Source organism: Panthera tigris, chromosome A2 (genome assembly GCF_018350195.1).
Source record: "Panthera tigris isolate Pti1 chromosome A2, P.tigris_Pti1_mat1.1, whole genome shotgun sequence".
Classification (NCBI taxonomy): domain Eukaryota; kingdom Metazoa; phylum Chordata; class Mammalia; order Carnivora; family Felidae; genus Panthera; species Panthera tigris.
Window position 1 is genome coordinate 85,909,498 of NC_056661.1, and position 17,013 is coordinate 85,926,510.

The following is a 17,013-nucleotide window of genomic DNA, read 5'->3' on the forward strand; positions in this document are numbered from 1 at the left end:
CTCACAGTCTGTGGGTTCAAGCCCCGCATCGGGCTCTGTGCTGATAGCTCAGAGCCTGGAGCCTGCTTCCGATTCTGTGTCTCCCTCTCTCTCTGTCCCTCCCCTGCTCATGCTCTGTCTCTCTCTGTCGCAAAAATAAAATAAAAAACATTAAAAAAAAAAATTTTTTTAAATAAAAATAAAAAAAAAAAAGTAAACCACCCTATTCAGGACCTGCGGGGTCCTCATGGAAGTGATGTGCACGTGGCCTCTGGGAGCTGAGAACAAATGGAAGGAGGGAGGAGGTATGCCTAGAACCACAAAGAAGTGTGGACAACTACATAAGTTTAAAAGATAAGAGAAAGTAGCCCAAGAAGGGAAAGCAGACCAGTCAACACCTACTGCAGCCTTGTGGTGCCCCAAGCCACAGCTAGACTCCTCACCATGGAAACTATGAGAAAAAATACACTGTTTTAAACCACTGGGTTTGTGGTAATATATTATGCAGTATTAGAAATACCAAACTAGGGGCGCCTGGGTGGCTCAGTCGGTTGAGCATCCGACTTCAGCTCAGGTCACGATCTCGCAGTCCGTGGGTTCGAGCCCCGCATCGGGCTCTGGGCTGACGGCTCAGAGCCTGGAGCCTGCTTCTGTTTCTGTGTCTCCCTCTCTGCCCCTCCCCCATTAATGCTCTGTCTCTGTCTCAAAAATAAATAAATGTTAAAAAAAAAATTAAAAAAAAAAACCAAACTAAAGTCAATAAATGAATCTAGACTAGTAAATTCTAAACAAGGGGCTCATGTTATCTACCATTAAAATGCCTTTGTGAAGATTGCTTTCATTCATTGTACTTTAAATCGGTAGACAGTACTCAATCTTTTTTATATCATGTGATTTTGAATCTTCTTTGCATAAATGCTGAGAATTTAGGAATATCCTGATTTCTCTCATTTAATCACACAATTACATTAGGAGGAAAGCAAGCCAACTAGGCACAAGGGAAAGCCACACCGTATGTGATTCTGCACGTGCATCTCTAAACTTTAAGATGTGTGAAAAGCTCTAATATAAATTCTTCTCAAAAAATTAGAATGGAGGGGAGCCTGGATGGCTCAGTTGGTTAAGCGTCTGACTCTTGGTTTCAGCTCAGGTCATGATCTCTCAGTTCATGAGTTCGAGCCCCATGTAGGGCTCTGTGCTAACAGTGCAGGGCTTGCTTGGGATTCTCTGTCTCCCTCTCTCTCTCTCTGCCCCTCCCCCACTCTTTCTGACTCTGTCTCTCTCAAAATGAATAAACTTTTAAAAAGAAGAAAAATTAGAATTGATATTTTAAGCAGTATAATTGATTTACACTGTTTTTTAAAAACACTGGATAGTATTAATTTATCCCTCATGGTAAGATATGATGTATTTATTGCTAGTCTTAAAAAAAGGGGTGGAGGGGACATGGGTGCCTGAATGGCTCATTTCGTTAAGTGTCAGACTCATTTCGGCTCAGGTCAAGATCTCACGGTTCATGAGCTCCAGCCCCACGTAGGGCTCTGCACTGACAGCACAGAACTTGCATGGGATTCTCTCTCTCTCTCTCTCTCTCTCTCTCTGCCCCTCCCCTGATCACACTCTCTCTCTCACTCTCTCAAAACAAATATTTTTTTTAAAAAGGTGGGGCACCATTCTATGCTATACATAGTATCACAATTATTGCGGATACAGTTTTAGAGTTGCCAGCTTCAGATAACTTTCAACAATTACAAGAAACATATTATCCACAGGGAACATCTAGTATTTATTCCACAGAGCAAAAGCATCAAGTGACAATGGGACATTATTCTTCTGTACATAAGAATGCTACGCCCCTGACTTCATTATACATTTCTTAAGTGCAATTCAAGGGTAGCACAGAGTACTAAAAAGGGCAGAAAACATCAAACTTGACCATTTTTGATTTCAGAAAGATTAACAGAAACGAAACTGAAATAGAAGGGGTAGGAGGTGGGACCTTTTCCAAAGCATACCCACAGGCACTGGAGTACTCAAGTCCCAGGAAAGATCTAGTTTATGTTCAACAGACACACTAATACCACATCGTTAGGTAACAGTTGGGTGCTGAGCAACTAGATAGATGTTAGAAGGTGTGAAAGCCACGTATTCTTCAGGTCCCATATCGTTTGTGATGGAAACAAACAGGAACCCAAGTCACCTGATCCACAAAATCCTCCTGCTTCTAATCACGTATTTATTTGGTACTTTCTATGTGCCACTGCTTTACATGAATTAACATTCTTTTAAGTTTATTTATTTTGAGAAAGACAGCGTGAGTGGGGGAGGGGCAGAGAGAGAGGGAGACTGTCAGCGTGGGGAGCCTGATGCAGGGCTTGAACTCATAAAACCGTGAGATCATGACCTGAGCTGAAACCAAGAGTCGGATGCTTAACCAACTGAGCCACCCAGGCACCCTGAATTAACATTCTTAACTCTCACAACCTTATGAGGTTTTACCAACCATTCAAGTTACCCCGGCATTAACTGGAGAGCTGAGCTTAGGGCCCACACTTTTAACCAACCAGGCAAGTTCCATGAGAGAATTAAGCCTAATGTTCAAAAGCATCCATTCTTTAAAAAGTAACTTCTCTATGCTTCTAGAATGGTACTAGTTACGGACCACTTTTGAGAGAACTGAAAAATAGTCTCCCAGATCGTTATCTGTGTTCTGTGGTTCAGATGAAGAAGACTGGTTAGAAAGGCTGCAACCACACCCCAGATGAGCACTTTTTACAGCTTTGAGTACTTGGTAGTGGCATACAAGAATGTGTACTTGATGATGAATCCAACACCCAAATCCATTTAAAAGACAGGAGACCTGAGTGTCTTAGTAGCAATCTGTTCTAATTTGGTCGAGAGGGTATGGTCCCAAGTGGCAGCTGATGTAGCTGAGCATCTCTTCCAGTGACGTAAACCCAACTTCAGACAATAACCATGACATACAGCATAAAAAAAAAACCTTAAACCCAAGCTCAGAACACTGAACAAGGTCTGGTGTGTTACATTTCTTACTTAGTCCTCTCTTTTGATTGCCTGTTCCAGACAAGACTTTCTCCCAATGTTCTAATCTGTTTAACATGCACACAGTAAGAGACTATTTAGAAAAATTAAGTAATTCCTAATACAGTCCAAAGACAGCCCTAGGAGTGGATTAAAACTGGGAGAAAGACCTCAACTTCTACTGGTTTCATGGTAAATAGAATGAGAGAAGCTAATAGTCTCCACCCTTTGTTCAACAAATTCAGTGGGACATACACATACCAGGACTTGATGGCCTCTCATTTAAGCCTCATAATCTCCCCCACAAGGTATGGAATGTGACTGCTCTTCTAGAGAGGGTAAAACTACAACTCAGGGAGATTAACTTCCCACGGTTACACGGGCTCTATCAGAGGCAGGGTTTAACCTTCACATTACCTGACTCAAAACACTGATTCTTTCAACCATACCCGAAGGCCTACCTTGAGTTCTAGAAACTTCCAGAAGACACTAGTCTGGTTCTGGCTTTTCTTGAATGGCTACCAAATGCTTCCTAGCAACTTTTGGAGGCCAGTCGTGCAATATGGAATCATTGGGGGTGATTTGATGGGAGAGTTGGAAGATGAAAAAAAGTGTGATCACAGGACTCAAAGCCAACAAAAAATTAAAATTATAGTCAGCAAGTATACATCCCATCCCATCCATTTTGATGTTCCAATTATTCCTAATGAAAATTTCCAATCCTTCATATGTATGATAGCACTGGTGGACACTACAAAGCATTTTCAGGTTTTATAATGTCTTCTAAATATATATTCTACATGCATGTAACACATCTGAATCCCTATGTGTATTCTACTGTTTTATTACTTCCACTTCGTATAAGTCATTATGTTTCTATTATATACAATGTTCACATATACTAATGTTACATACTTATGTTTATGTTTACATAGAATGCATAAAATATGTAATATTACATATTATCTTATGTTTACACTGTTACATATGTAATAAATATAAACATCATATATAATGTTATATGCATCATATTTATATATGCCATATAAATATGATTCCCTGCAATTAGGGTGGGGATGCAGAAGAAAACAGGGAAAAAAGAAAAAAGAAAAAAAACAGATTTTGAGTGGCATATTGGTCTCAGGTTTTAGATCCCTCTGCATATTATAAAAACGGAATCCCAGGGGCTACTCTGCTTCACTTATAGAAAAACCCAGAAGGGGTAGGACCAAATCCATGGCTTGCAACCCTCAAAGCACCCCTCTGTCATGGTCATTTACACCCAGGGACTCAGCTGGCTTTTAGACACCACACAGACAGATTGTGTCACATCTGATCATTTAAGGAGATGAATGACCTCATCTACTTACCCTACATGGTTTGCTCTGTGATGAGTTACCATTCCCCTAAGCTTATTTATTACCATAGAGTATTAATATAAATTTTAAACAATTATTCACCAGCAGACCTAACACCATGTATCAATCCCCTGGGCCCCGAGCTACACATGCACAATACCGTTTTACCTCATGAAAATTAATTCTGATTTCTACATTTATATCAACAGGACAATCAGGTGTTTTGAGAGACAACCAAGCCTTCTACATGTTTAATTTAGAGCAATCTGCACACCCTCCATTGTGCCCATCCTCCAGAGGCTTCCCATGGCCCATTTGCCTGTCCCCTAACATTTTCGCAGATGCATATTTAGTCAATTCTAATATAATGTCAAGGCAATGAAGGGCTTGGTATTTTTAAAGTGACAAACATCATAAGAATTTTACACATTCCTTTCTGTGGCAAATGTCAAGATGACTGCCATGACGAGGCAGGTTCCCGGCGCTTGAAAGCACGCTGCTTCAATGGTATCACCAAGTTGTACTCATGAGTCATGTTATTAACGCCTAGCTTCATCTAAAACATCCCTTTCCTCCAGGAATCGATTAAACATGGGCAGGAGTAATTTTATTTAGGTGTTCAATATCTCACCACACAAGATAAGAGTTTGTGATACGCTGACCTCCCTTTATACTGCAAAGGGAAGGGGTGGCGTTAAATGAGTCCAACTAATTATCAGTTGGATGAGTCAAATGAAAATTGGCCTTTTCCAGGATGCTCTTGGCAGATTTGGACTGACTTCTGTGTTGGTTGCTAAAAATGCAACTGGTCTCGATTTTACTATTCTGTGCTCACCCAATTTGTAGGGATGTCTGGAATCATTTCTATAAACATTAAGGACACACGGCTTTATTAACTTTCCAATATTCTGTCTTGAGGCTGAAAACTCACATCTTTGTTTGAAAACGAGAGGTTATCAGCAAAGGGATGACTTTTAAAAATAGATTCAACCTCCTGTGGCACGCTTCTCATACAACAGGTGCTGGCCGAAATGTCAAGATAAAACACATCAAATCCTCTATGGTTCTGCTGTCTTCACGGTCCCTTTTAGGACACAGGTTGTGTCCTTGACCCAGAGACAGAACACTTCATTCCCTCTACTCCTTTCATCTCCTGTTTATGATTAAAGGCTACACAAGTTTTAGGAAGAGACATTTCTAAGGCCTGCTAAGCAATTCCTCTTCCCATTCATTTCAGGCTTTTCTAATGGCCCGAGTGATATATTAGCACAATAATCTAGCTCGCTAAACCTTAGTCATCAATTCGTGATCTCTTGAAGGCAGAAAAATCACATGTGGTACAAATAATAAAGCCTGCCCATTAAACAGTCCTTCAGAGATCCCCAAGCATCCTCTCCTTTGATCCTCATAATATAACACTGTGATTCAGGATTAAGTTAATATTATCCTTGTTCTGCAGATGGAGAAACTGAAACTGAGAGTTAGTTTTGCTCTGCTTTACAATGGCTCCTCTTTCCACTGGACCTCACTGCTGGAATGTGCAGCCGTCCACAAGTGGACCAGGGCAGATGCTAACATACCAAAGCTCCTGCCGTAAAATGGCAGCAAACTACAGCAGGTAAGTGTAAGACGCTGTATCAAGCCAGGTGGGATCTAATTTTAGCTCCTGAGAAAACTCAGAAACATTCTTCATACTCTAAGTTTCACTTTCCTCATCTGCAAAACAGGGAAGATACTAATACTTATCTTAAGGGACTGGCTTGAAAGGTGGATCGCTTAAAAAACATGCAGTGTTACTTTACAGTGTTTGGCATATGGAAGAAGCTCAAAATGATCAGGAAGCAATATTACAATGACTGGAAGATAGTTGTCAGTAATTAGTGCCCAGACATTCTGCAGGAAGAGACATCAAAATTAGCTTAAATACCGTGTGAATACCTATGGGAGAGAAAAAAGGGCAAAGTCACAAAAGGGAAATAAATAGCCCATTCTTCTCATCTGATTCTTCTCATCTCTTGTTACAAACCACAAGAGTGGTTTTTCCACACCGAGCTGGGACCAATGAGATCAAGACTGATTCTTAGATCCAGTGGCACCTGCGATCCTCTCCATTCATTCAGTCATATTGGAAACTCAGGGAACCACTGTGATGGCAGCTGCCCCAGTGATTTCCAGGCCTTCAGGAGACATGACATGCCTCTGTAAGGGGTGACCAGGGACAGGCTTTGCAGGAATATCCTGACAGTGCTTTGTTATCCTATCACAGTCATTATTTTGTTTTCTCAAAAACGATCTGCTGCAATTCAAATTTCTGCCCCATGCTTAAGACTAGACACAGTAAACGCACCCCAATATGCCAAGTAACAAATATATAATGCTAAATTGGCAAAAGAACTATTTGCTTTTTTTTCCCTTTTCACTGATATCTGTCATCTTTCTACCGTAAACAAATGCACATATTAAAACCGCAAAATCACACAGACCTTCAACATAATCTCTCCAAAACAAGGTAGAAGAAAAAGACAAAAGGGAGCCAAATGTTGCTGTGTCCCAAGGGACTCTAGTGGGGAACTGGAGTTTTGTCACTATGAAATAAAGAAAAACACTAGTTGGTGCATCTCAAAATTTGGACATTACTGATGTGTATGTATTACATTTCTGAATCATGTCATTCCTTCTTGAGAATGGAATCTATAATTTGGAACACTTCTCCAAAAACATCTCCAGCAAATTAAAAGTGTGTCTATCCAATATTCCAACCATCTGCTCTAATTCTCAAGGCTGTTTCATATTTCAGAAGTTACTTTGTAAGACATTGTTTTTCCTCTTGATCCCTTCCTCACCTGCCTCTGTCAGAACATTCACGCATCAGTCATGGCCTCTCTCATCTCTCATCTGCGCCATTTGGCCTTCTCCCTCTGATAAACCCAACCCTCCTGTCTGGTAACACTTATTTGGTTGTGTCTACAACCTTCCCCACCCTCCAGGAGCCTTTTTCTAAAAACTGTCTCTTTCCTGTCAATGACGACTTAAAGAAAACCAGAGACTGGAAGGAGAGGTGATCCTGACGGCAGCCCCACCCCTTTTGGCAGTTGTTGGTACATCCTTGACCTTAACTCCCATGATTAATCATCCAGCCACTACCATTGAAAAACATTTCCTCTTTTGATCTAGCATAGTCCTACGGGTTTCTGCTATGTACAGTCCCAAATGACCTAATAAAACTCCTAATACTGTAAAGAAAAGAATACCAACTCCCTTAAACTTTCTTTTCTAAACTGCCTATATCTCTCTTTCGTCACATTGCCATTCCTTGAAAGAATAATCTGCACTTGATGTTCTATCCTCACCTGCTACCAACTCCTCAAGGCACTGAAACCATGCTTCTGTCTGCAATATCTACTGGAACTGTTCTTATTTTATCCAAAGCCCCTACAGATACGTATTTCTAATCACTTAATAGTCTACAGAGACACTGAAAACTCAAAATGTCCAACAGTGAAACGATTACCTTCATTCACCCCCAACATTCGTCCCGTGTTCTCTAGTCTACAAAGTTCACTGTAGCATGATCTACCCGATAGAGATCTTAGAATGATCTCTGACTTAGCTCTTCCTGATTCCCCAAATCCCACAGCACCTGAAATTTTACTTTTCGATCAGGTTTCACGTCTGCTCTGCTGTCCCCTTGCCACTGATCTTTTGTGGACCCTGGGCATCTCTCACTCTGGGAATGCTGCAACGGATTACTAAGGGCTCTCGACATCTCTGCTTTAGCTATCGGCCCGCTTGAAATAGTCATCTACAAACTGGGATTCAATTTTTTTCTTTTAATCTTTATTTATTTTTGAAAGAAAGAGAGAGAGAGAGAGAGAGAGAGAGTGCAAGCAGGGGAGGGACACAGAGAGAGGGAGGCACAGAATACAAAGCAAGCTCCAGGCTCCAAGCTGTCAGCACAAGAGCCCAACACGAGGCCTGAACTCACAAGCGGTGAGATCATGACCTGAGCCGACGTCGGATGCCCAACCTATCGAGACACCCAGATGGCCCTACAAACTGTGATTCAAAACATATTACTTTTATTTGTAATGCGAACAAATCTCAGCAGGAAGACCAACATTGTTTGTGAATGTAGCGCTGGGATCCCATAAACTTCCACGTTGCTGTGAACGCTGCCCATCCCCTACCTCGGGTGAGGTAGAAATAGAGCCCTGATGCAAACATCATATAACCTGGACTCAAACCAATGGCCCCATCCCAACAACATCTCTTCCCACCCAGAAGCCCTATGCCTAATACAAAGCAGACTTTCTTCAGCATGCTAGGTGCTTCTCCTTGCTCATGCTCTGACAGATCCCACAGCTTTACAGTGGGCATTGAAATGTAAATGCCTTCAATGGGGACTCCCTTCCTCAGTTTGGATGCTCACTATATAGTTCAGTGCACTACATAATTGGCACTTAATAACTACATTAACCATTAAATTACATTTGATGTTAATATCTGAAGAAAGAGATGTTTAAAAAAGAGAGTAACTTAGAAATATTTTTAAAATATAACATGTACTATGTACTTAGAGGTCAGAGGTCTTCAACGTACTAACTAGAAGCCTACCTACCTGCAAAGTTATTTCACTTCTTATAATCGAATTGAAGAAATTGACTCCTAGAATTTCTTTTTTGATGATCAGTAAGCTTTTACTAAAGTGTTATACTTTAATGTTTCTTATCCAATTAACCATTTTCCCATGGGTTTCCTAAAAAGATAATGTTTAATTGCTTCTATCTTTTGAGATCTAGACAATTACATTGTCTTTTGTATCTAAGGTGCGTGTCCATAGTATAATTATTTAGGCCTCTATAAATGAATATTACATGTGGTCAACATAATTTCTAGGATAACCACACTCACTTGGGAAATGGGCAAAAAAATGAAAATTAAAAAATAACCAATCGCCCCCTTTAGCATCCTTAATGTAAATTTGCACCATGTAAATCAGAAAGCTCCTTTGTCTGCCTCACAGACACATGCGTCATTTCTCATGGCATTTTCACAACACCTTTTGATGGCTTTTCTAAAAACAGATTTTCTAAGTGTGCCTAAGCCCATTTATTTTACTGAGCCATTCTTCCCTTAACCCTCAAAATAAGACATCATTAATGCCTAACCATCCCTTTATATAGCCTGACAGTAGGCACCTTAGACAGAACAATTTTATTAGCTCTTTCTCCTCTCTCCCCTAATTATCCCCCACAGTATGCGGGCAAATGTCAGAGGAAACAATTGTCTAGACTGTTTGACAAGTGTTGATCATGTATAACAGATTTATGAGCGCATCAGAATCCCTCAACAATTTTCCAATAGAGAGAAATATTTGAGAGTAAGAGAAAGTCCTCGGAAATAGCCAAAGAAGATTCACAGAAGTAGGCCCTGAGGTCTAATCATGGGTAACTTGGGAGAGAACAAACCAAAAACTCTCCATTTGATCTGGTGTTATATGCAAATAATAATAAATTATGATTAACAGTAAATGTGTAGGTGTATGAAAGAGAGACAGAGAAGCAGCAATTATCTGAATAAAAGAATACAGGAGTTTTTTTTTTTTTTCTTTTTTTTTCAGTTTGCCAGGAGACAACTATAATAAATTTTTAACAACCCAGGAAAAAAGAATTTCAAATTGACAGTAAGATTATCCCCAAACCAGAAGCATTTAAATGGACAACACCATTATTATCCATTGCCATCATTTCTAGTTTAAGTTGTTCTTCCATTTATGATATAGAATTTAAAATGTATTCTATTTTTTTAATCCAGCAGAAGCATATGGTTAAAAAAAATCAGCAGAAGCAAATGTTAAAATAACATTTAGCCAGAAATATACTGCATTCATATTCAAAGAGAACTTTAAATATTGCTTCATATGTAACAACCTGATTCTGCATTATTGAAATTAACTGTAAAAGTGTGCCAGTTTGTTAAGGCCACAGTGTCAACCTCTTCCTTGTTTATTCTCTTTAAAATCTGTATAAATCGCAATTTTAAGGGAGCAGTAATATTGAATGACTACAGTAGTCATTCAATATTATTTAGATTACACAAATCTAAAAGTTTATATTTTGCAAATAACATTTTTAAAACTGTTCACACTTATCCTTTGTTCCTAAAGCATGTCACACCAAAGGTTTAATTTGTACACATTTCTAAGTATCCCACATCTAAATGGCAAAAATAAAAATGGCTCAGTATGCAAAGGCCTTTTAATAGGTGCCCAACATTTCAAGTGCAATACCTTCTTTCCCACAGTTATTTTGTTAAAAAGATGACAACAGCTTCTTGAGAATCATACTTCATTTGTTAGTCATCAATTATGTTAATAACTTGTCTCTACAGGAACTGAGCATTACAACCTGGTTTTTGTATACAATATCTCATTTGATTCTTGACAAATTATTTTGAAATGCTAGTGTTATAAAAATATTCTGAAAGAGATTCAGTCCCTAAAAACAGTTGTGGGTTGGCAGAAACTTGTTAATAAAATTGCCCTAGCGAGGCTTTTCTACCCCAGCAAACCACTTGACGAAGGTTAAAAAAATACATACGTGTGCGCACACACATTTGTATGTATGTAATATGTGCACACACACAAAAATATTCCCTAATAAACAAAATACTATAATATAAAGTAGACAAATTATCTTGATTATGCTATGTTGATATTTTGAACCCTCACGGGAAAGGTAAAAATCGTAGTTTTCACAAAGTACTACACCATTTTTAGTTCAGTTGACATTAAAATCAATTGCCTTTTTTTTTCAAATCTGTAAATATGACACAACCAGTTTCACGATTTTGTGCGCGCACACACACACACACACACACACACACACACACACACACAGATAAATCACGGGTAAGCTACATGGTTAACCATCTCCATACAGTTCCAAGTTTACTGGAAAGCAACCATATGAAAGGCTTGGGAACATCTGTGGTACTAAACATAGTCCATGAAAAGACAAAGTGGCTGACACTGTGGGACACAGTGTCTGATGCACACTCCAAGCCAAGTCCGCAAATGCGGACTGGAGGTAACAGAACAGAGTTCCTACCCCACCATAAGCAGCTTAAATGTTTTTTTGAAATCCGACAACAAACAGCTCTTTTATTACAAATGATGGAAGGCTGACACATCAGTAACAACCAGATGTTACTTTTTAGAAATAATGAAACAAATTCTGATTTTTTTTTCAAACTTCTGAGTATGATTTACCTTAGAACTCTGATTATGTCTATGCCTGCAAGATAATGAAGGAAATAAACAAATCAGGTGATTTCCCTAAGATATTTTATTTTAACCATTTAAGTCTCCATTTTAAGGTTATAAATAGTTTGAAGACAGACACTAGAAAACAAGATGTGAATTGAGAAGAACAGATTGCTTTCTTGGAAATCTGTATCTCTATTAACAAATACGAAAAAGAAATTTCTGTGTATGTGTTCTATATAATTGTACTCCAGAAAACATATCAATTTAATAATAGTTTGTTATGGGTACAATATTTTAAGTTATTTTAAAGTTCCTAAATGCATTGCTATTTCTTATATATACTTCTAAAAGTAAACAGTAAATTTGAATACACAATTTGCATGTCTTTTTCATATTTTTGCAAAACCTTACCAGGTGTAAACCCAAAAATGAAGAGTATTTCATTAGGTTATTTTTTATCAATGTTGGACAAAAAATAGAAAAGTATCTGTGTAGTCAGGTTTCTTTGAAGAAAAAGAGCGGTAAAATTTCTATTTTCACAATGAACAACGTGCTATAGATTCTAATTTTATATACATTTATTAAGTTAAAATCAAATAGTGAAAGCTATACAAAATAATAAAGGTACATTTTATCTCCTTTTTGTAAGCCATAATAACCTTAGATTCATGTACCTTTCAAAAAAATTCTTTAGACTATATACATTACATTCTGCCTAATGCTCATTCAAATGCCAATCCAAATAGCTATACATATACCCAAATATAAACATTAAGAAACTTAACATCATGCTACTACTTACCTGAAAAATATATGTATTGTTGCATATTTTAAACATACACCTGTGGAATAATAAATGTTATCTTACGATTAAGCTTATGAGAACAAATTAAAGATCCAAGAAAGGGATTTATTAATGTTCAATGTTTTTAGGTTTTAATTTACACTTAATATTTTATCTCATGTCTCATCTTAGGGCACATTTCCTTGTGCATGTAGTACATGAACAGAAACTGTTAAGCTCACATGAAAATAATTATGTCACTTCTAACACATGAAAAAGATATGCATTCCACTGTTATGACACAAATAAAAAATTTATTTTCCATAGTCTTTAAATATATATTTGTCAAATAACAGAAAAAATATTTACATCTCAAGTATTTAAACCCCAAAGTACTATTCTCTCATGAGATATATTTTTTTCCTGTAGATAGCTATAATTCTTTTTAATATATTTATTTTATTACACAGTTTATCTATATTATATAATTATATATTAATATATTTATTCTATTACACAGTTTATATTAAAAGTTTATATTAGTTTATATTAAAATCCCCATATACCACTGGGCTCTCAGCCAATTATTCTTGGCTGATTGGCATTTTGATATGACTGAGATAAAAGTTTAACATTAACAGTAGTTACACTACAGTGTTTTTCTTTAAATATGGATTTGTAAATAGATTCTAAAATAAAGAGCAACAGATTTAAATTAGCATTACAATACTGGCCAAATACATATTATCCAGAGTTTTAAAATAGAAGTGTTTTCGATTATGTGCCAAGAAATTATTTCTAGAACAAGCAAGAACTCCCTCTTTGAAAACTATATCTTAAACTACCAATATAACATGTGCGTACTATAACATAAAAATGATGTGTTTTCCATTTATATATAAACCAATATACATTAGATGGTTGCTACCATATGGCATATTTATGATTCCCACTTTACTGAGACAATCATTTCCAGAAGAAAAACCTAACAGCAAAAAAAAATTGCATCAAAATTCCTTTCTTGGTAGGGTTAAAAAAAAAAAAAAACAAACAAAAACGACACTTCATTATTTCAGGGTTAGGTGTTAGAACTATAACTTTAATCATTTACTGTACTTTAATCAAGAAGAATATGCTACATGACAATATATGCTACAGCATAAAGAAGGTATTTAGAATGATACACTATTTCTTTTTTTATTATAATAAAACTTAAGCCGTTAATATCATTGTAAACACTAGCTAAAAAAATTAAAAGTTTGTATTATAATTCTAACTCAAGTCCCACCCACTGAGTGCACAATTAATTTTATACTGTCTCAATGGCATGTTTCTCCTCTTAAACTACTCAAAACCTTTATATATACCACTTTTCCTGGGAAAAGTAAAATTGTCAAAAAACAAAAGAATTTATTAATGATTTCTAGACAAATTTAGAAATAGGACTGTAATAATTTGCCTTTAGTGATACTCTAATCTTTGTACTGAGTTTTTATAAACTTGAATTTTTTCCCAACCATTTGAGATTTATCATGGTAAACATTCCGTATGAATTGTTTTCTTGGAAGAAAAGCAATGGCACACCTTGATGAAATTAATACTGTACCTTTTTAAATTTCATCAAGTTTATTCAGAAATCTACCATGAAGGACAAATGTCAACTATCATTTCTCCTGTCCTTAGAAGATGGTATTTTAACTTTTCAAATGAATTACTGAAGATGCAGAAGCCTTACAAAAACAGTGTTAATATTACCTACAGGAGACTGACTTAGCTCTACAAGGTCTTTTATTAAGCGCTTATTCCACGAAATAATTAACGTTTCACTATTTGAAAATGTCTTCAATTTCCTTTGTTACAAAATAAATTTCAAACCCTTTCAAAGAAAAGAAATTGTGGTTTCCTAATTCCTTTTTTCATCAATTATTTTCTTTCTGGTCTCCAGTGAATTTCTGACAGTAAACATTGAATTGTTTTAATTTTAGGAAAACATTTTTTGTAGGTATCCTTCTCAAAAATAAGGATTTGTTCATTAATATTTTACAATGGTATGTTCAGGAATAGAAGGTTGTATTTTGTTGCACTTTAAAAAGCCATCGTTTTCCCCAATGGGGTGATGGTGTATTCCCTCCGAATGAAACAAATATTGATAAATTGTCAGTTAAAAAAACAACACGTTAAAAGCATGTAAACTGAACACACTGATTCCTTTTTAAAGAGCCACTTCTTCATTTGACACAAACGCAAGGGAGTCACTTGAGTTCTAGCTTTATAGGCCAAGCTACAAAAAGAATAAAAAAAGTAAATCACTAAAAGTGTAATTGCCTACTAAGAGTGAATTATTCTGAAGCATCTTTAAAGTAATTCTTACTCTATATATTTCAAAATATCCGCTTGGAACTTCCTGCCAATTAAACTAAGACCTACAGATGGTATTTTCCTCTTCGCTTCATAACAAAAAGGATCTGCAATCATTTTTATGGAAGATTATCTAAAAAGGGACATGACTGTAAATCAGCGACGAAAAATATTAGACACTCCCCTTCTCCGGGTTAGAATGGGCATCCTTCAGATTCTTGCACCGGCACCTAATGTAATAAATACTTTAAGCTGCATCTTAAATAAGAGCTGCAGGGTTTCGACTGGTAAAGATTCACTGTTAGCATCCACCAAAAACTCCAGGATTCAGCACTCAGCCAACAAAGGACAGCAAATAATTCCCAACAGCATAAATACCGGGAAGGCTACCTTGGGCTTTGTTTTTGTTATGTAAAATGCATTAAAGTGACTCATCCATTTAAGATCACCTACTCTTAGAAGCTTTAAAGTACCTTTAAGAACCAAAATAAATGCTTTCCCAACCTGCCCCATAGGCTATTCAGCGCATTTTAAAACGTGTATATATTTTTATGAGCTACTGACTTTGCTTCTTTTTTCAAACCCAAGAGAATTATTTTTCATTCCCTTCCTGCCGTGTGACTATACAGTTACCTTTAAGCGCTCTATTTCCAGAGCAGCAGCGAATTTTTTAAGTTATTTTAGAAATGTTAAAAATAAGAGAAAATTGCAGGAGACTCTGGAGACGATCGTCCCTCCCTCAAAGAATAGGTTCTATTCATTTTAAGAACAGGAAAAGCTTGTCTCCCGGCACTTAGATGCTTCAAATGCAGGATGAGGAGGCTGGATGGTGTGGTCCCAGGACCTGCGAGACCCCCAGGTGGACAGCACTCTCAGCTGCGTTGGGTGAGCACTCTTCGGAGGAGAATGACTGTCAAGTGCGCCCAGTAATTTGGGACCTAAACGAGTTTGGGTACCAGAGCAGCGGGAGAGCATCCCCCAGGGCCAAGTGAGGGAAGAGTTCACGCTGCCCTAGCAAGCCAGAAATTACCTATTTGTAAAACACCCACCCAAACGCAACTTGTTACCGGACTGAGTCTGATGACAGCGGGTATCTGGCTGGAAACTTTTTCGCCCCAGCACAGCTAAACTCTTTCAGTGTAGGGAATCCTTGCAGAGCTGGGCGGAGGCGCCGTGAGTCGTCGGCGGCGGACGGTTCCCGGGACAGCCCGGCCCCACCGAGGCGCCCGAGACGCCGGTTCGGCGCGCATTCCGGCGGCGAGCCGCGCGCACCTCCCACCCCGGCCTCTCCAGATCCGAGCCCGGCTCGCTCCCCACCCCCACGGGCTGAAAAGCCCCGCTGGTCGGGAACGGTTCCCGCGCCCAGCTCCCGCCGCACCCCTCGGCCCGCACTCCCGGCCCGGCGACTTACGTGACGGCCGAAGGGAACGGCTCCTCCGACGAAGGGCCGATCAGCCAAGACTGGAAAAGTGTCAGAGTCAAGGCCAGCAGGCAGCCAGCAGCCATCTTCGCGATCGAAGATCAATCCCGCCTCCCTCCCCGGCCGGGGGAAGGAGCGGTGCTGGAAACCGCGGGCGGAGGACCAGGAGCACAGTCCGCCCGGACCGCGGGCGTCCGGAAGGCTGGCGCGCCCGGGGCCGGAGCGCTGACAGGCGCGGGGGGCGGCAGGGGCGAACCCCGCGCGGGGGAAGGGGCGGCGGCGGGCGGACCCACTAGCGCGCGTCTGCTGCTCCGCGCCGCGGCTGCCGCGCCTCCGCCGCCATCAAGGGCGACTTTGGAAACAGACCTGGGCGAGTCCGCCGGCGCTCGCGCGCTCTCGCTCTCTCTCTCGCTCTCGGTTTCCTGCCTGATTTATTCTCCTGATTGCTGGGGAGAAGGCGGAGGCGGAGGCGGGGGCGGAGGAGGGGTGACGGCGCTGGGGAGGGGGTGGGGGTGGATGCAGGAATGGGGGAATGGCAGGCGGAGAGACTTGTGGCAGCGAGAGGCTCCGTCTGGCTTCTCCGGGCAAGTCAGAGGGAGGTGGCTGGGGGTGGGCAGCAGGAGGGCTGGGCGTCAGAGCAGTCGGGCGGAGACGGGCCCGGAGCAGCCCTCCATACAAGGCAGAAAGGAACTCCCAAAGTCGGCGTCGGCTTGCTCCCGCCGCCCGGCGTGAGGCGGGGGAGCGGACCCAGCCCCGCGGGGCTCCCGGGGGACAGCCAGCCGCCCAGCGGGCATCCACAGGCTGC

The 17,013-nt window shown here is 39.6% G+C and overlaps 1 protein-coding gene across 5 annotated transcripts in view; it reads right to left on the bottom strand.

Annotated features, from left to right (window-relative positions):
• CACNA2D1 (calcium voltage-gated channel auxiliary subunit alpha2delta 1) overlaps positions 1-16,635 on the bottom strand; it is a 497,531-nt gene extending 480,896 nt beyond the window's left edge. For all 5 annotated transcript variants that reach the window (XR_006210876.1, XM_042965363.1, XM_042965360.1 and 2 more), the window contains exon 1: positions 16,200-16,635. Coding sequence is in view for 4 of the 5 variants with exons in the window: in XM_042965363.1 (XP_042821297.1) it covers positions 16,200-16,294 (95 nt within the window). In the remaining variant the exon portion in view is untranslated. The remainder of the gene's footprint in view (positions 1-16,199) is intronic.
• Between the last annotated feature and the right edge of the window lie 378 nt (positions 16,636-17,013).